This window comes from Anser brachyrhynchus, assembly GCF_964034855.1.
Source record: "Anser brachyrhynchus genome assembly, chromosome: 3".
NCBI lineage: Eukaryota > Metazoa > Chordata > Aves > Anseriformes > Anatidae > Anser > Anser brachyrhynchus.
In genome coordinates this window covers 4072890-4092295 of record NC_137696.1, presented here as the reverse complement: position 1 = coordinate 4092295, position 19406 = coordinate 4072890, and the positions used below count along the sequence as shown (strand labels likewise).

The 19406-nt window shown below is 42.3% G+C and overlaps 1 protein-coding gene and 1 long non-coding RNA gene across 11 annotated transcripts in view; one reads left to right on the top strand and one right to left on the bottom strand.

Moving 5' to 3' along the window:
* Nucleotides 1-822: 822 nt before the first annotated feature.
* On the bottom strand, nt 823-4623 carry LOC308193012. The gene is made up of 3 exons (XR_013949308.1): nt 4531-4623; nt 1329-1717; nt 823-934 (listed from the first exon to the last, which is right to left on the bottom strand). It is a non-coding gene; the product is annotated as an uncharacterized lncRNA (long non-coding RNA).
* MACROD2 (mono-ADP ribosylhydrolase 2) overlaps nt 4374-19406 on the top strand; it is an 861442-nt gene continuing 846409 nt past the window's right edge. For 2 of the 10 annotated variants that reach the window (XM_080587156.1, XM_080587159.1), the window contains exons 1-2: nt 4380-4901; nt 9169-9285. In XM_080587156.1, the coding sequence (XP_080443282.1) occupies nt 4856-4901; nt 9169-9285 (163 nt within the window). In that variant the 5' untranslated portion in view covers nt 4380-4855. Of the gene's footprint in view, nt 4902-5216; nt 6149-9168; nt 9286-19406 lie in introns of those variants that run through there. The other 8 variants (XM_080587155.1, XM_080587158.1, XM_080587154.1 and 5 more) reach the window with 7 other exon arrangements.

Below are 19406 nucleotides of genomic sequence, written 5' to 3'. Positions count from 1 at the left end.
TTCTCCTTTAGCGTCTCCTGTGAATTCTGTTCATGCTCACTCTACACCTTTGTTGTAAATCTAGTGTTGTCCTTGCACAATTTCATCCACTTACATAGACAGTTAAGTGTCTGCCTAGAGGCAGAAGTTAATCACTGTATTGTGTGTTATACAGATTAGCATTGTGTCCAAGCATCACTCCACTTCTAGGATGCTACCTGTTAGGAGATGTTTTTTGTGTGGTAACAACAGGCAAACTTAATACTTCAGGCTAAAACTCTGATCAACAATGTTACGAGCAAGAAAATAAAATGTATTTATATATATTTAATGTTATGCTTCTGTGCCAGCTAGCCTGTTACAGAAAGAAAAAGACATAGCCTATGTTTTGTTCCCTGCTTTCCTTAGATTTCGTTGCAGTGTGTTAGACTGCTGCCTGCATCCAGGGAGCAGGATTATTATTCTTGTCATGTGGATATTTTCTTCCCTCTGCTGACTGAGAGCCACAAACTTGTCAGACAGAAAGTCTGATATATTTGTGCCTTTTTTCCTTTAAAATTCACCCATGGCAAACGTTACATGTACTCAACCAAGGAAAAACATCCTTCTTTATAAAGAAATTAGGTGTGCTCCCCAAACTGCATTTCTAATAGCCCATTTCCCATATATTATTCTAGCTCTGGCTGTGGGAATTGCATGCTTGCAGGCAGCTGTGGAAGAACTATTCATGTTTCATATCTACAAAGCTGAACATTTTGTTCCTATTCAGGAACAGCAGGGAAGACCTAGCCTGAGATAGCTGGTAAATGACTTAAAATTTCACTTGACCTGGAGGATCAGTGATCTTTGGAATCCAGAATCAACACTATAAGAACTGAACACCAAATCATGCTCACACTGAAGTCAGTGACAGAATTTCTTCTTGCTCCAGTGGAACCAATTGTACCAACAGCAACTGAGAAGAAACAAAAAAAAAAGTAAAATAAAATAAGATTTTTCTTACCAGAATTGGAAAATCTAAACACTTCTATTTTTAAGTTGAAGTTTTACTCCTGTCTTTTATCTATCATGGAGTTATATCTTACACAACTCTAATGTAGCAGCAATTAAGGTTTTTATTATATGACTTTATAGCAAATAACAAGATTATATGATTTTAACTGTACTTAATCTGTATGTAGGTATTAGTCATTAACGCAATGATCTAAAGAACTTGCTACAATAGAAACAGCAATTTAGTTAAAGATTTGTGAATGGCAAGGTTCACCCAAGGCTTGCTGCAGGTTCCTGGGGGGTTTCTAAATCCAGTCGTGTGCTTCCCAAATCCCCCCTTAGAGTGAATTACTTACCTTGTTGGCATTTGTCCATGGATGAACTTGTTCCTGAAGGTGTCAGCCCTGCGATGTGCTTTCTCGCAGGGGTACCCTGAGAGACATCCCAGCACAGAGGGGTGATCAAGGGCAAAGCCACTCAAAGAGTTCTTGCTTGGAATCACTATTTATAGGATTACAAGGTCATTGTGTTTTGGTCAGTAATTTTCCAGGACTCAAGTGTTTTGCCAATTTGTTTGGGAATCAGGTTGCACAGTCCCCCTCTTTAGTACTTCAATGCGTCCTTGTCAATGAGTCACACCACAGGGACCAGGTTCGCGCAGAGGGGAGGCCTGACTGTCCAGTGCCTGTCTTGCATAAACCACAGGTGTCAGGGGGAGCGAGGCAGCGTCAGGCTTTGCCACGATCTGTAGATAACAGAGGAACGGTGTCGAGATGACTTTTCCTTTGATTACAGAGAAGAAAGAGATGAGGCGCCATCTTTATTAGATAAAGTGATTGACTTGTAGTCAAGCTCAGATTCCTTATCAGGTTGTTTTCTGGACTCTTGATTTGATTCATTACTTCCCATGAGATATTTCATGGTAATGAGCGCTGCCTGCTCATTGTTAACGAGCTGTCCGGTTCAAGGAGCGATCACACCGAGGCCTACTGTGGCTCCCAAGCCTGAACAAGACCTAGGCCAAGTACAGGAGCAGAGCATACCCACCACCATCTGGTCTTCCATTTTGGTGCTGGCACAAATATCAGGCTTGTTCTTCTATTTTTTTTTCCCTTTTATAAAGATATATATTTTCTTTATATATTTTCCAAAATGATGGCTGTTCTAGCTGCTTTTACAAATGCAACTGAAGAATGCATGCAAATGCCCTGGATGAGAAGAGTTTTCTCTCTCTCCCCTTCTGGTCCAATAAACGTTGATTTATAAAATGTGGAACAGATCCCACAGGACTTTAGAATATTCAGTAGCTTGGTAAATATGGCAGTGATCTAGGATATGGGTTCAAATATCTACTGTACACCATGTACACACACATGATTTAAACTAAGGTCTCTTTTATGCCGCTTTATCTGTTGGCTTTTCTCTCATTTTCATTATCAAGTCGAGAAAACCGTGCTTGGGCTACCAGAGCATACCACCTGGCCAAAATGAAGAAATCACGTAAAGATATAGTAATGCACCCTTAGGAGCTGATCTAATCTGAATATTGAAATATGCTTTGTGAAGAGGAGGCTTATTCTGATTTGAACTGGTTAAAAGGCAAACTCTGAGTGTTCCCTCGCATCAGTAAGTGTGATAAGACAAAGGATTCTGCTGTGAGGAACTGCACCGTTACTTAAGATTAACAGCAACAGTGCAGATGCTGTTGGTTCATCAGAAAGGAGAACTTAACAAAAACGCAGGTAACTAGTAAGTAAGTTAACTAGTAGTTAACTCTGTGACTAGTGAAGCTAGAATCGGGTCTTCTTACAGAGTTTTGCTTTATGCTTCTTTAAAAAGGAAAGTTTAAAAATTTAAGAGAAAGTATAAAGCTTAAAAGCTTGGTCCTTTTTAAAAAATACTTCAGATATATCACCTCTAAAAGCAATATTTCTGTTTCTTTTTTTTTAAATATTTAAATTAAATTGTACCTATTCTAAGTTCTAAGCCAAACTGCACAGCGAGAGGGGGCATTTGCACTTTTCTGTTTGTTTTACAGCACATCGTTAGAGGTTCTCTGTAAAGAGAGAGTATTTCGCTAAAGACGGATTAGCTCCTTCCTGACATAAACCGATAGAAAATGTCTCAAAACACTGAGAAAAAACAACAATCTTTTCCTCTACCAATCTTCAAAAATTCCTTCAGTTAAACTGAGAACATACTTTTTACTGGATAATTCAGTCTTTTCTGATATTTTGCCTTAACCATGAAAATTAAGACTTGGTACTTATACAGGTCAATTAACCAATGGTTCCCTGAGTGCGGTATCTCTAGGTAGTTTCTCAATAGACCTGTGCTTTATCTGATGTTGCCTCTTTCACTTTTAAGAATGGCAATTTTGTGAATCTTGTACACAATGCTTCCAAATTCACAGTATCATTTCTTGTTGTTTTATGTCAGATCACTTGATTTATTTATTTTTATTATGCTTATTTAGCATTTTATATGTAGTTTACTGACTTTAAAAAAAAAAAAAAAGTGCTGGTGGAGTGATGAGGAATAGTGTCCAGAAAGTTCATGGTTTTTCAATGTAGTTCTGAAAAAGGACAAAGCCCTAGTAATGCTGTGTTGTGCCTCACTTCTCTTTGTTACAGGCCAAGTACAAGAACATTATCACCAAAGACAAGCCTGCTCCTGACAGAGTGATCCTGACAGAGTGATTTAGCTCAAATGAGGTGCAGACTGATGAGTTTGTGTGCGTCCTTCTGTGAAGCTCTGAAGCACCTGCCAGCGCCTGTTTTGTCCCAGGGTTGCATCCCCTTGCCTGAGTTAGGGCCTGTGCATCCACGTGTGGTGTAGCGTGGGCTAGCAGGATCCGGAGGGCTGCTGGCAGGCCGCATTTGTTTCCTTATTATGTTTGCTTATTCCCCTATGTTTACTTATTTAGGCTGCAGAAGTTTCTGTGTTTATGCAGACATGGAAAAAAAATTAACCTAAACACTTCACTGTCAGCAAGCCTGGCAGGTACCAGCTAGGTGAGATCAGAAAGTGAAAGAAAATACAGACTAAGGTGACGGATGTGCGGTTTCTGAGAGGAACCGAACCCGTGCAAGGTGCGGGTCAGTGGCGGTGAGGGGGAATTTTGGAAACGACTGCACGGAGAGCCCGGACCACACGCAGTATTTATTTCCCCGTATCCCAACGGGTGTTTTTCCCCTGTGCCTGCCGCCGGCTCTGACTCCTACGAGCCCCGTATGTATTTCTCCCCGCCGGGCCGGGCCGGGCCGGGCTCCCCGGGGCCCCGCAGGCCGCAGCCCGGACGCCGTCGCGTAGCAACGCGGCCCAGCGCCGCCCGGCGGAGCGCACGGGCCCGGCGGCAACCCGGAAGCAGAGGGGGCGCTGCTCCGCCCCGGGACGGCCGGCACCGGGCCGCCGGGCCCCGAGCGCCCTCCCCGGGGGCACCGGGGGCGCCTCGGCGGCGCTGCGCCCGTTAACGTCGCACCAAGCACCCCCCGCACACAGGGCCTGGGCTGTGGCCGCGGTGTCTCGTCCCCGTCTCCGTCCCCATCCCCGCACTACCACCGCGGCTTCAGGCTCCTCCCGGCCGGCTCGCCCGCCGTGCCCGGTCCGGTGGCGGCGGCGGCGGGCGGAGGAGGGGGCTGCTGAGCGGCGGCTGGCGGAGCCAACGGGCGGCGGGAAGGGGGGCGGGCGCTGCGGGGGTGTCGTGCTGGAGCGAGGCGTGCCCCAGCCGCCAGGCACCCTGTGGAGCCGGGGAGCGACGTTTGGACGGCGGTGGTGGTGGTGGTGGCGGCGGCGGGCGGCAGCGGGCAGCTCGGCGTCCCCTCCACCCCCCCCCGTGAGCCTGGGGAACCTGCAGCTCAAAGCCACCGCCAGCCACAGCGCCATGTACCCCGGCAACAAGCGGAAAAAGCTCTGGCGGGAGGAGAAAGGTACTGCCGCCGCCCCGGGCCGGGCCCCGCCGCCCCCCTCCGCCTCCCCTCCGGGCCGGGGGGTGCCCCCCGAGCCCCTGTCCGCGGCCCTGACCCGGCCCCCGCCGCCCCCCGGGCGCTGCGGGCTCCCCTCACGCCGGGGGGGGGCTCCTGGAGGGGACCCCCCCGGGTTTTGGCAGGGCAGGAGCCGGCCGGGCTCCAAAGGTGCCCGTCCCGCTTTAATCCGTGCCGTCTGGCTGTTCGCGGGGGGGGGAGAAAATGGTGGGTTTTTTTCGTGATTTTTAGCCCCAATGCGATGCCCCGCCAGGCTACTTTCAGGTGTGGAGCCTGCGGGTTCCGGCACGCCGGTGCGAAATGGGGGCCCCCACGGAAAGGGGCCTGCCCCCCTCCCTCCGAGCTCCTGCAGCCCGCCGTCCTGCTCCTAAAAGCCTGGGACAGGCGCTTCCCGCTGACCTTGGTGTCCCTATGTTGGTCACCTGGAGAGCAGCGTAAACCTTTAGGCAGAAATTCAGGCAGCAGAAGTATAAATATTTACATCGGCTATTGGAAAAGGCTTCAGGAAAACGAACCTTGCCGGGTGTGTTTACAAATAACCCAGAAATGTACAAGGGGGAGAGGAGGAAAAAGTGAAACATGCCAGCGGGTCTATTACAAGTTCTCTCGTTCCTCCCATGTTCCCTGTGAGTGCATGTGTATTTCAAATCAAGAAGGCAGACAACAGGTTCAAAGGATAGCGTTCGTCCTCTTTGTGGACAAATCAAGTAGGCATCTGGAAGGAGAAAACGTGAGAGCCACAAACAGGCTGATCGCTGTGTAGATTAGCTGCTTCCCTCAAACTGCCTCTGAGGCAGTGTTACATTGTGTATTCGTGTTTCTTTCAGAGCTGTCCTGCCATGTGCCTTTAGTTAAGATGTGCCTTTAGGTGAGACAACAAATTTCTGCCAGACTTGAAAGTTTCTCTCTTCCAGAGCAGAAAAAATGGAGTTAAATCTTCTCAGGTGTTGCTTGTGTGTGATCAGCTGTAAGCGACTTCGCCTGTGGAAGCCCTACCTGCTGCCTGTTGTTACCTTGCAAGGAAATGCTGCTTTTGTGCAGGGGGCAGGTGGGGGAAGCTTCTGGTCAGCTCTGGTGGGAGTTCCCACTGCTCCTCTGTCGCTTCCAGCTTTGGTGCTGTTTGTGCAAGTTCATAGCCCGGCATGTGGACTCAAACCCTGGGTGAAGAGGGTCGAGCACAGGGGCTGGAACAGGTGAGGTGCGGGCATGCTTTCATCTGCATGTGCTGTGAGGATGATGGTCTCCACCGGAACCGTGATAACCACCATCTGTTGAGCAGGGTGACACTGATGAACACAAGCTGAAGCTTGTGACTGCTGTTGAAGTTATTCTGGCCAGCAAGGCATGTTTCTGAGCGCTAGCTAGCCAGCACTTGGTGTCACTCTGCATAGTGAGAATGAACAGCATTTGCCAGTCTTCTGCTCCAGTAGCTGCTTCCCAGCATTACATTCGTGGTGTTGGCCCAGGGTTTTTCAAACGTGTGTGAAACTCTGGCACATTACAGCTGATGCTGGTCTTTAGCTTGTAGCCCTGTGTGATTATTCTCACTGAGCATTCTCTTTACTAGAGAGCAAAACTACAGAAGCACAACTTCTTCCCTTCCTATGCAGGTTGTCCTTGAAAAGAAATTTTATGCCAGGCCTGCCTCTGCTGTTCCTGCATACTTCCAGCTCTCCGCAAAGTTGACTGCTCGTGCTGATTCTGCTCTTCCCTTGAAGCTTTGAGAGTGATCATTCTGAACCTTTTATGTTTTGAAGAAGTTCTTATTCTCAAAAAGTGCAAACTGCTAAATAGTGAGTTCAAACCCACTTGCTTTCCTTAATTACTTCTTAGTAATTGAGGATTAGTTCAATTTCTCACAGGGTAGATCTTTCTTGTGGTCCAGTGAAACAGTAGGAGCAGAACTGGCGTTGATTTTGGAGTCTTTATGGCATGGGACGGGTCTGCCTGTGAGCTTCCAAAGCACTTCAACAGGTGACATGCAGAAAACAGTCTTTGCAGCTAAAGATGTTGGAAGCATCTTCTGGGAGGTCTGTGTGCAGTTTAAACTCACTTTAAAGTCTCACTAGTGACTTGGAAGAGCAAAGCTTCATATACCCTTCCTCTAGAATTGTGTTTTGGAAGGTGGGGAGCTGCCTCAAATTCCGTCAGCAAAAGGCAGTCAAACTTTCAGTGTTAGTTGGTCCCTCCAGCCTGATGCACACAAATGCGCTCTCTTTGTCTCGTGTTCATGTTTGTCTTTCTGTAGTACTCTTAACAGGCACATTAAGTATCTTGTATGCTTGAAGATGAAGCAGTAGAGTTAAATGTGTATCCATAATGTATAATGAAGATTCTAATCACGTTAGTTTTACTTTCATATTTGTAAGTATCCAACTAAGATACAAAGCCTAAATACGGGGAGAGAAGTGGTATTTTTGACAGTACAATTTCTTCTTCGATTGACAAAAAACATCAAAAAATATATATCTTTTGATAAGAGCCTGGGCTCAAAAGTTACCTTTGGTATTTTAGGCTTTACTGACTATACATAATTAGAAAACTTACATTATAATAGGGTTTTTGCAAAATAAGCTATTTTCTTGAAAGGTTTGACCTAAGTAGCAGTTTGTTGAACTCATTTACTGTTCCTTCAACTTGATACGAATATTAGCATCTCTTTTCATGTCCATCCAGTCCTTTATGCCAAAGGCAAAAAATATGGATCTTCCTTGCCCATATAGCTTTTAAACTCTTTTTGATCATCAAAGAATATTTATTCCTGATTAATGTGTCAAGAAAATCTATTAGTATGGTAATAGTAGTTCAGTGCCACTGGTAAAATGTACCCAGAAACTTGATTAGCTCATGGAAGCCCTGACATGGTGTGTTCTTTTCACTCCTTAGGCAAGGACACATCTTGTACAAAACTAACACTGAGCGTTAAAAGCATATTTTACTTCTGAGCGAAGTCATCCTGCTTGATGGGGTAGGGGAGGAGAAGAGGATGCGGCTACAAGAATCTGCTGTTGGGTCAAGGCCACTGGGGTGATTTTTCCTCACCTTAGAACCCACTGCATTTATAGCCAAGTCTGAAGAAAAGTGAAGTTGGCACTAGCTGTCAAAATTGTACAACCCATGCAGTTGTACTTTTTGCTAAATGTCTTTAAAAAAAAAAAAAAAAGACATGGTGACTATTTCTCAGAAGAAAAAAAAACACATCTATGTGTACTCCAGTGGGGTAATCAAGCACGTTATACTGATGTTCAAGTACAAAACTATAAGCCTTAACCTGAGCTCTTGAATTCAAACCTGGGTTCTGCTTTACAGCACTTGAAATCCAGCATGGTCCTTCCATCATGCTGGTCCTGGGCTGATCTTTAGTTACATGGGTAGCCAGTGGAGGGCAGTGGGCTTTCCTTGTGCTTGGGCTTGTGTTCCACCAGTCCGTCAGTCACGTTACGGCCTTGCAGTACTTTCTTTGGGTAACAAACAGGTAGTCTAGCATTTTCTGTAGCTGCTGATTTTGGCCCAAATCGGAATGAAATGCTACTGGATGTGTTTAAAGCAAATGACAGTAGATTTTGCATGCTGGAAGTTGCATTGTTTACAGAACAAATCAACCAAACAAAAATGCCTTTATTTTTTATCACCCCAACCATCTAGAAAGTGACATAAGATTTGGCTTTTGCTGACTTCTTTTTGTAATATATTGGCACTCTGTTAATTTTGTATCATTCTTTCCGTCATTCTTTGCTGGCATACATAAACTTGTTTCAGAAAAAAATTCATCAGTTTTGATGTTCGTGAGGTGTTTTTTGTTATTCTAAATTCTATCTCTATTTTATCAATACAGAAACTAAAGAATGCGTTGTAATGCCTGGAAATTCTATAACAATTCCCTACTTAATGAATCTGCTGTTGGATCTCTGATCTTGAGTTTAAGTGACTGGAAGACGAGGTGCTATAGTGATGAGGGAAGGAAATCTGGACAGCTGAGAGAGCAGTGAAGCGGCATTTTTTTGCTGAACTGGGATATCCAGAAATAGGTGCAGGCGGTTGTTTAAATGCACTATGTTCAGCTCCTATTATTTGTAACTCATCAAATCACCCATGCTTGTTTCTTTCAAACCGTATTTAATTGCTTCAAGGACATGGAATTGGTCACTACTTGGCCAATGTACAAGAATATATGAAAGCTTGCAAAACTTTTTTTTCCCTTTCCCTTAAACAGAACGTTTGCTGAAGATGACCTTGGAGGAAAGACGCAAAGAGTACTCGAGGGAGTATGTTGCGTTGAAAGATATTCCAACATGGATGGAAGAAATGAAAAGTAAGAATGAAAGTGATGGTAAGTAAAATGGGGGAGTCTTTTTAAATAGAGACTGTTCTGCTTGTTCAGACTGAAGTTACTTTTAAGAGAGCCAAGGCTTAGAAACCCTGTTGTTGGTAACAGTGGCAGTCCTATGGGGGGGCAGGAGTGCTTCATTGAGAGAGGTGGGGGGTGGAAAACACCAAAATACCTTAAAGCCTTGCTGGCATGCAGAAATTTTGCAAGTACATGCAGACAGTCATAACAACACTGATAGCCTTAGGTATGCAAATTAGTTATTCTCTGCCTCAGTTTTTACTTTCTAGATATTTTCTAGATATTCCAGTGGTCAGCCATGCCTAATGCACTTTGTCTTTAAAATTTATCAGGCATCGTGGTATGGGGAATCTGGGCGAAATGGTGGTGTTCTTGTAGGTGGCTGAAAACGGCATTTCTTACTCACGATTCTACATGTTTGCTTGGGCTGGGGTGCGCCAGCCTGGCATGGATGAACCCCACCGAAAGGGTGGTTGCACACTGGAACAGGCTCCCCAGTGAAGTAGTCACTGCACCAAGCCTGTCTGAATTTAAGAAGAGATTGGACTGGGCACTTAGTCACATGGTCTAAACTTTTGGGATGACCTGTGCGGTGCCAGGAGTTGGACTTGATGATCCTTATGGGTCCCTTCCAACTCGAGATATTCGATGATTCTATGAACCCTTCTTCTCTTAGTGTGTGTGGCATTATCAGGATGGCCAGTAGAGTTGTCCAAATACATGCAGTGAACACTGTCCAGAAATGTGAATCTGATTCAATAACATAGATCGAGTAATTGAGGTTTAGGTGGATGAGAATTTAATTCTGTTACAGTGCCTCATTTTTTTTCTAGTTCTCCTTCATTCACGTGTCTGTGAAGAGGAAGGAATTATTTGGTGTGATTTCCTTCGCTTTATTTCTGTGTCTTGACTTGGCTTAATTTTGATTCTTGCAATCTAACTATGAAATGTGAAGTGTTCACTATTGCAGTTTTCTTACTGCTGCAGATACAGGACCAGGTTTCCGGTCCTTCTGTTACCATTAAGGGCTCATACTGACTAATGTGAACAGGAGTGTAGAGTGATCTTGTGACCATGGCTGGCCGTGGTCTTTATGATGATATTCCATGTGAGATTGTAGTACTTCCTTTACAGTCTCAAGGGGCTAACAGAGTTGCAGATACCAATGTCATAAGCAGATAATGCTTTCATCTCTTCCTAAAAGCCTCCTTAATGACTTCTGAAGTGAAAATGTATATCAGAAGTTGCTGAGCTTTTAAACTCTGACATAGTTTTATTACAACAGTACTCACAGACCTCTTTCTCCCATTAGAGTAGGTCTTTGATATCTTGTAAAGAAGCTTGTCCATCTAGAAAACAAGGGCTGCATAAAAATCAAAAGATTACCTGACATCTCCAAAGTTTGTTTAGGAGGTCTTTGACACATGAGAATATGCAGTCTGTCATGTAGTTTAACTGGGAAATTCTTTATCCTTCTTAGCCTGAGCTATGCTTTTATTTTGACAACTCTCAAACTCAGTATGAGTTGCTGAAATTCGCAAATCTCCTGCTACATGTCCTGCTGAACCTGACAAGGTGTGGATTTATGTTGCGATTGCTGTTACACCTCACATAAGCAAAATGTCAGAGTCTAATATGTGGGTATTGGATCACGGCAGTAGTGAATTTGTTCTGTTGTAGATGTTCTTGCAATCCCTGCTAGTACCCAGTGCTCTGCAAAAAATGCTGGAAGGCAGAAGTTGTTCAGAAACACTTCTCTGCTATTTAAGGCTTTTGTTAGACTGCACATTCAGGAGAAAATATTCTTAGTTTCTTGTTTTCTTAGATATATTTATTGTAAATAAGCCATGTGGAATAGTGGCCTTGTAGAAGGTTAGAGTACGGAAATGATTCCACATTTCAGCTGATCAGTGCAATTAAAAGAAATCTGTGTTAATGTGACTGTTACCGCATCTGTTTCAAACTTTTGTTTCCCTTCAATGTTGATTCCGCTCTTAAGGCATCAAGAGTATGAGAAGGGATGAAGCTCCAGGTGTGCTGAAGTCTGTGATGACTTGAGAATTCCCTGCCCAAGTCCTGCTATTTTCTTCAAATGAAAGGCTACTTCTTCTTGCAGTGACAAACTAGAGAGGTCTGAAGGAGGGGAAAAAAAAATCTGTACGCTTGACAAGCCAAGACAGCAACTGATGAGGAATGTGGAAAAAGCTTTCTACCATTTACTTCAAACACTGTATACTGTGAATAAATGACAGATTGATTAGTAAAGTGTGGAGTAGCTGTTCAGAAAGAGTGATGAGGACAAGTCAAGAAAGGAACCAAGAACAAATAAACTGAAGCAGGTGTGATCAATCTTCTGCTGGAGTAAGAAGCTGTAGGAGAAGGGGAGAGCCTCTGGGCCAGGTATAATGCCCACAGATGCACCAGGCTGGAAACAAAAGGCGTTCAGTACTACACAAATGTTTGTACTGACTTAGGAAAATCATTTTGTGAACAATACAAAGGCTTTATGGTACCAATTTTTAAACGTGAATGGCTTGCTGGAAGGTGTTTTGAGATTAGTTTGACACCCACTCTTGTATGGAAGTTTAACAGGAGATTATTAAAGCCTTTGGAACTGCTGAAGCTGAAATGATTGAAAAACTTCCTGTTGGGAAGGAACCAGCCTCTGACCGTTCTCATATCTCTGTCTGGTCTTTAACAGGAAGTTTGGAGAACATACCTTAGTTTGTGGAGGGAAGTTTCTTCCCCTGCTCTTCCTCCGCTCTCTGGTGTGGAGTGGTATTCAGAACCAAATTACAAACCATACCTGTAAAGCTTTGAGCAAGTTGATCTTAAAGTGAGTTATAAAAAGGCTGGAAGTCTTAACAAGTGTGGGATGTGTAACAACAAAGGATTCTGGGGAATGAAATTAGGGAAATCTCAATGGCAACTGACAATTCCTTTGTCTTTAGTGATTTATTTTTTTATAGCAGAAAACGTGTGAAAATGAAGTTGAAAGGAGCTTTGAATAGTTCAGCCTCAGTTCTACTCCTTTGCAACTAAAATAAAATCCTGCAATTTTATAAGTCATCTTATATGGATGTGGGTCTTGACGTGCCCTAAGAGCTGAAGTTGGTTTGTATTTTGACATGGAATTTGGCCAATACTTCTGATGCTTTTTGCTGTGAGTGGGGCAAGGAGTGATGTGGAATGGAAGGACGTAAGCTTGGTGCCCGCTGCTGTGAACGGACGGAAGCAAGCTGACACAGGCACGTGTGTTTCTGGGAAGTCTATGGTGTCAGCATCCCTGGGGTTTGACAAGCAACTTGCCAGGCTGTGAAAGTGGACCTCAGAGTTCAAGTACCATAATACTGTCCATTCTCCTTGCACTGCTGTTATTTATGAGTGGTCCTTTTTAGTCTCAGAGGAGATGGTAGCAAGGGAAAGAATCTGTTTATGTTTACAGAACTTACTCATGAGGAAAAGTTTTGTTTTAACCACTGTGAGATTATGAGGAACTGTCCACTTCAGGTACTACAATAACCCTGTCATACAGGGTGAGGTAATATGTCTGCACTGAAATCCATCCTTTATCCCGTACCTCATCCTTCAGCTGTACTGAAGGCAGGCACTTCTTGTCTGTTCAGTTACGTACTTTGGAGAACAATTCCTTCCTAACAACATACAAATGAAGGACTTTTTTCTGAAGCTCTGGATTTTCTATACCTCTGTTTCAATGCTGTTTATTATATACAACCTTATGCTAGACACTTATCCTGTACAGAAATGGTAATTTGTGTTTTGTTATGCTTGGTGAATAAAGAAATGATGTAGAAGAATAACTAGTGATTTTTTTTTTTGAGTTAAAAGTACTATCTTTTTCTTGAATACACAGTTATTCCTGAAGATGTCTTTAGGTTTCAGCGGGGAAACTCGGGAAAAGACTTCAGAAAACTTTTCTTTGAAAGCTTTTCTAAAAATCAGGGTTTGGGGAGTTGTGTTGCTGTTGACATCTGTTTATCAGTAATAGATAAATGTTTGACATTAATGTAGTAAGTCAAAAAATAGAATTCAAACTTAACTCCAGCATTTTATAGTCCTGCTGGGCTGTCATAGTTCTCAGGTTTTGTTGGTGCAAAGAAAAAAGCAAATTAAGGTGATGGTTTAAAGGTCTTTGCTAATGGTAAGAACTACTTTTGATTCCTTTAAAAGGAAGGATACAGCAACTTGTGAGACTTAGGTTGTTTTTATTTAAATGGTATGAAGGGTCTGCAGTCTCTTGTTCTAGCAAGTCTTGAAATACGTAGATGTTCTAGCTGCCTTTGAATTTTCTTAATCTCATACTTTTAGAAAATAATATGGTTCAGAATGTGCTCAGATAATCTACTTTAACGCCAAAGGTTTTATGTATAATAGTAAGGTTTGGGTTTAATAACAGTATCTTTGTACTAGAAATCTGTAGATATCTGAATAGTCACTGGGTTGACACAAGATTATAGAGACAAAGCAGCTGTATAAGCCACTCAGTGCTTAATGTCAAAAAGAAAGTTTATGATAATATTGAGCTGTATTGACCAGAATTTCTTGAGATTGCTAACTAACGACCAATAATACTGGCTACTTCACAGCTCCTCCTGTTAATAATGTGAGTTTCTCTCCTGCAGGAGCCATGAATCAAGGTGGTGATTGTTCTTTTACCGATTTTTTTTTTTAAAGAAAAAAGCAAAACATAACACAAACACTTCAGAAAGTAAGCTGCTACCCAGCTACAGGTGAAAATCAGCCAGAAATGTACAAGTAAGGAACAGGGTCTTGTTAAACTGTTGTTACCTCTAGTGGGTCGTACAGAAAAAGTAATTATGTTCTACAAGAACATTAAAATTTTCAGAAGTTGCTTGCCAGTGATGGGGATCTCTGTCTGTGATAGCTCTGCAAAACCACGCTTCCAAGATCACATACTACCAACAAAAGAAGTCCATCAGCTTGCATTATCTTCTTCCTTTTAGTGACTTGAACAACTGTCTTTAAAACAGATTTCTACCTGAGTGACAAGGATAAAGAAAATTGAGACATTCAGCTCTGCATGATGCTTGCTGTCTGTCAGTCAATGAAAATTGTGCTTTTGCTGTTGGCAGTGTTTAGTTAAGTTAGTAGCACAAGAACTTTTCAGCTAAGTTAGTGTACAAAACTGGAATACCTTGCATGCTGCAGTTCAGGATCTTCTGTTGTGGTCTTGAATGTGAATTTCAACTTCACTTACAGCACTGAGTTTGTTTTTTTGTTAGTTTTTATTTTTTTAATGTTTCATATATCGGATTAGCACTTCTAAATGTACACCTCAGGTATTCTTTTCCAAAGACAACTTTGCAGTGCATGGAGATGGGAAAGTATCTCTGGGAGCAAGTTCATTTGAGAATAAGCTGAGAAATAGTTATCTTTTGGAGTTGGTTTGGTTTTATTTAGTTGGTGATAACCCTGACATTATTAGATAATTCAAGTGGTGTGTTTGGCAGGTGGGGGGGGGGAGCTGGTGAATAAAAAGAACCAATGTGTATTTGATTGACCTTGTAACTTCTTGGTGAGCAGCATGTATATAACCTTACAGGATGGGCTTCTTGTCAGAGAAATGACGTTTATTTTACAGTTCTCCTCCAAAGAAAAATCTTGCTTTCAGTGAGGTGGTTATTAAAAAGCAAGAATTCAGCACTGTTTATATGTATAAAAATAAAGAACATATAATCCAGTGTGGCTAATTTTCTCTCTATAACAAGATAAGTCACTTGTCTTTGATTAAGATGATGACTTCTTTGTAAGCTCTGGTTCTGTGATTTATTTTTTTATCAAGTTAACATCCACTTAGCATTAAGCTGTACCTGTCCTTGATGAAGTTGTCATTTTAAGGCCCTTTTCTATGCAGTTGAGAACCCCTTGTATTTCCATGTGACTAACCAGTTAACTATAGGAAAGGATGCTGCTACCAGCAATAAATTAGAATCCTTATCGAAGCTCCGCAAGCTATTAGTGTGCTTTTAAGAGTCCTAGTAGTGGAGACACAAAGCCAAGTTAAAGATGTCTTTGCCAGGTGAAAAACATACCTAATGTTTAAGTGCTCCTAACTTGAATCTTGACCAGATTAATAATTTGCAAACCTTTGTTCCATGCAGTAGGAGAACCAATCCTTTCTTGTAGCTACTAAATATCACTGGGTACTGAAGTTGAGTACGGAGGTCCCTAAGGAAGTACTAGCTGGAGCCAAAGCCCAGATGATGCCATGCATTGTCAGCAGGTAGGCCTGCTCGGGTTGCAGGGAAGGATGGCTTTATCAGCAGTGATGCTGTGTGTAAGCTGGTATGTGGTGTTCCTCGGAAATGGCTCTAAGTGTGGCGTTTTCCAGGTTCCACCCCGGAGTTTTTCCGTGGCTGACTTGTCTCAAATTCAAGACTTCAAGGGGAAAGAAGAATAGTAACTTTTTGAATGAGGTAGCTGTTTGATGTATGTGGATGGAAAAGGTCTCCATTTCCAGTAATTTCTGTTTATGTATCTGTTTTTTTTCCTGATGGATTTTTTTTTTTTGTGTAATGGATGAACTCCCTTTTGCAAGATCAGATCTCCAAATTAATTTCTTGTTCTATGAAGACAGTTTCAGCAAGTCATCTAGTTTTGCTCAGTATGGTAGTTTGGCTAAAACCTTAATCTATGACTTATGATAGATGGTAGCATATGTGCTCACAGTCTTTTGCAGACAGATGTGAGCTGATGTGCCAGCCTGACTAAAAACCATGTGTCTCTGACTAGCTTGAGGCCAAGATCAAGCTGTTAAATTGTACCCTTGTCAGGGCTGACTATTGTGGATCTGGTGCTGTGTTGACTGGTTACACGACTTTCAGATAACCTTCACTTAAAATACAGACTGATGTCCACCTGCAGAAAACTGGGACCTTCTTTTTACTGAAGAAGAAAGGTGGCGTTGCTTGCCTTGCTTCACTGCAGCTTAGTTGTGACAGACATCTATAAAGATGCTGAACTACTGCCTCGAGTAGGACTTGCTGCCTGGGGCGAACAACAATTAGTGATTACGCAGGCTAGGCCTGCCAGCTGCTGCTCTCCAGACGTGGGAGGCTCACAGCAAGTCCAAAAGCACATCCGTATCTTTGTGGTGGTTAAACTCCCTTGATAAGGTGGTGGTGTCACCGATAGTTTAAGCTCATTGAGCTCTCTGAATAGTAGAAAAGTAGCCAACTTTCATGCATAGCTGCGTTTGCTTCACGCACAATTAAACACACGATTACACGTGTGTTAAAAAGCTAATCACTGGAAACCAGATAAGCTTGATTTCCCTTTTCTGGTTCACTAGAGCCGAACTGCTCAGTTCAGTAGAGCCAACTTGCTCACTGCAGAGAAATGCCTATAACAGACAACTAACCTTTGAGTAAGTTGTTGTGGTACGAGGCTTCCTCTGTGAGGTGGCGTCTAGCTGATGGGCCACCAGAAAATCCAGCTGGCACAGAATTCATCAGCCCTGCAGAAAGGTCTGCATACACGTTTGCTACAAGGTGCAGAAAATGCTTTTCTTTGCTAGAGAGTAGGCTTGAACAATCCGGTTTATATTTAAGCTTTTATTTTGCACAGTCTTAAAAGCACCTAAATTATAATTTTGTGTGATATTAATATTAAAATATTATATAAGGTATTATATAACTGGAGGAGGGGGTGTGAGCATCATGTTTGTGCACAGCAAAGGTACTGAGGTTTGCAGCTGTTTTGTGTTAAATGGGCACATAACAGTGTGTGTGACCAAGGCCCTTCACCCAAGTTCCCAGTTCTTCTTGTGGACAGGATGCTGTAGAACTCACATCTTCCAAAACTGAACCTCTCAGCCTCATGTTGATACAGCCAACACATTTATTTCCCCAAGTTGAAGTAGTTCTCTGCACGTATCTTTGCAGGAGTAGCATCTTGAGGAGTCTATGATCAAGCACTGAGTTAGTAAAGACTGTTGTATAGTTTACCACGAGGAACCTCTCCAAAAGACTGAGTCCATCCATAATGCAGATCTGAAGAAAGGGCAGAACTGTTTGCACATTTGTTTTCCTTTACAACACTTACCTGCCCCTGGCACTTCTCATAGAGGCTTTTTTTATGTGAATATGGGCCATTTGGATACTCTTCTTTATACTAATGGTTAGTCTATAAAGGTGTTATAAGTTGCCTATCATATTTGTGCAGCAACTAAAAAACTTTTAGTTCAAGTTCAGCCTGTTGGATTGATTTCTGATTTCTGTATGCTTAGTGTCATCCTTTGTGAACAAGGAATTGCTTAGAAAAAGACACTGTAGGGTTCAGTTCTCAGATAAACATAGTGTGTGTTGCATTGCTATATTTTTGTGGGAATAGTTGATGAATCTCAATTAAATGAAAGAAAACCCCAGACCTAGTGATAACTGCCACTGAGGGTATGGATCAGTTATGTTTGAAGAAGTAGAGGTTGTCTTTTTTTCCCCTCTTTTTTGCCAACAGAGTTCTAAGTTTAAGTGTGTCATGGGTAACTAAATACAGACAAAATAAGGTGGTGCTCAGGGACTTATGCCTTCAAGGACTTATGCTACAATGTTTTAGTGCTTTAAGGTCTGGTGTGTCTTTTTCCCCCCTTTTAGAATTTATTTTATTTTATGTAGATTTGCAGAATAAGATGGAACTAAATATCCCTCCTAACTGTTATTGAGTTGGTATTGCATCCTATTTTTAAAGACCTTACAGTAAGCAACTATGATTCTCAGTACTAGTGGGTATTGGAAGAGTCCTCTTGAAACACTTACAAGGCTTACTTCTGTACCTTGCTGTTTGAAGTTATATTGTTTCTTAGGATAGTGAATTACTTTTTTTTCTTTCCCTTCAGGTGGGGGGATGTTTCAAGGTAAGCATGACCCAAGCCTAATGTCCTCATGCAGAAGACTTTTTTTGCACTTGGATAAAAATGTACCTATCTGTACCCCGATACTAGAAAACTGAAGTACCTCTCCCATCTCTAAGCAGTGTTGTCAGTATATCTCATGCAGAGATGTTCCTGAATGCCGATTGTGTGAAATGTTTGCAGGCAGTTGTGCAGGAGTTACTTAGCTTGCTGGTAGTAACTTCTTATTTCCAGGCTCCACAGTAAGTACTACAGAAGGTGTAATGCTGAACTAGAGAAACGGTTGCTTAGCAATGGTGTAGGAAATTTATATGACAGAGAATGTAGAGTAAAAATTGTCTGCTTAAAAAAATAATGAATTTGTTTGCACACTATGAGCTTATTCTAATTCTGCTTGATGCTGCATGTGTTGTGTACACCTACTAAAATGAGTTTATACTTCTAGGTGAATAAAATAAATGCTGCCGAAAACCTAACACCTGGTCGCACATTGCTTTTTTTTTCCAGTCAATTTCTGAAGTTGAAAGGAGAAATACTGTGGTAGTGTAAGTTTTGGGTGAAGGTTATCTTGGGAAGTACTGGACTGATTTGGGCATACCAGTAATAGTGGTATGAATGCTGAGATATTATCAAGACATGGATCTTGCAGTTAAGGTGATCTGGTTTGTCTTTGAAGGAGTCTAGTGAGGTAGCATCACCCATAGTCTTTCAGCGTTATTTAAAACAGTATGAACATATTTCTCTGATGCCATAAATAGTAGTTGGAAAAAGTGCATGTTTTTCTCTCTCTCTTTGAGTTCTCATTGTTAATTACAAGTTCTCTGAAGTAGAGGCAATCAAGTAGGGATTGGGTTGGAAGTGTTGCGGTGTAGTTCGTGTCTCCGTGTAGCCTCAGGTGACTGTTTAATGTACTTCTTACAAAACAGTAGTGAGAGTTGGTCTGAAGGATCTGTATACCTAAGTTTTTGGTATCCCTCAGATCCAGGTACCGAATAATCAGGCTTGGGCAAGAACTTAGTAAATATGCTATCTAACAACATTGTTATTCCAATATATTGTCACAAAGCCTCAAATCCCTCTGAAGCCTCACATTAAGGAGAAAAAACAAACAAAAAAACCACAAGATAGTTACTGAGTGAGTTTCTTTAAATATGTAAAGCACAGCTCCTCCTGGGTTTCGGCTAAAGCAGCAGCCATGCCTATGGCCCCTAAA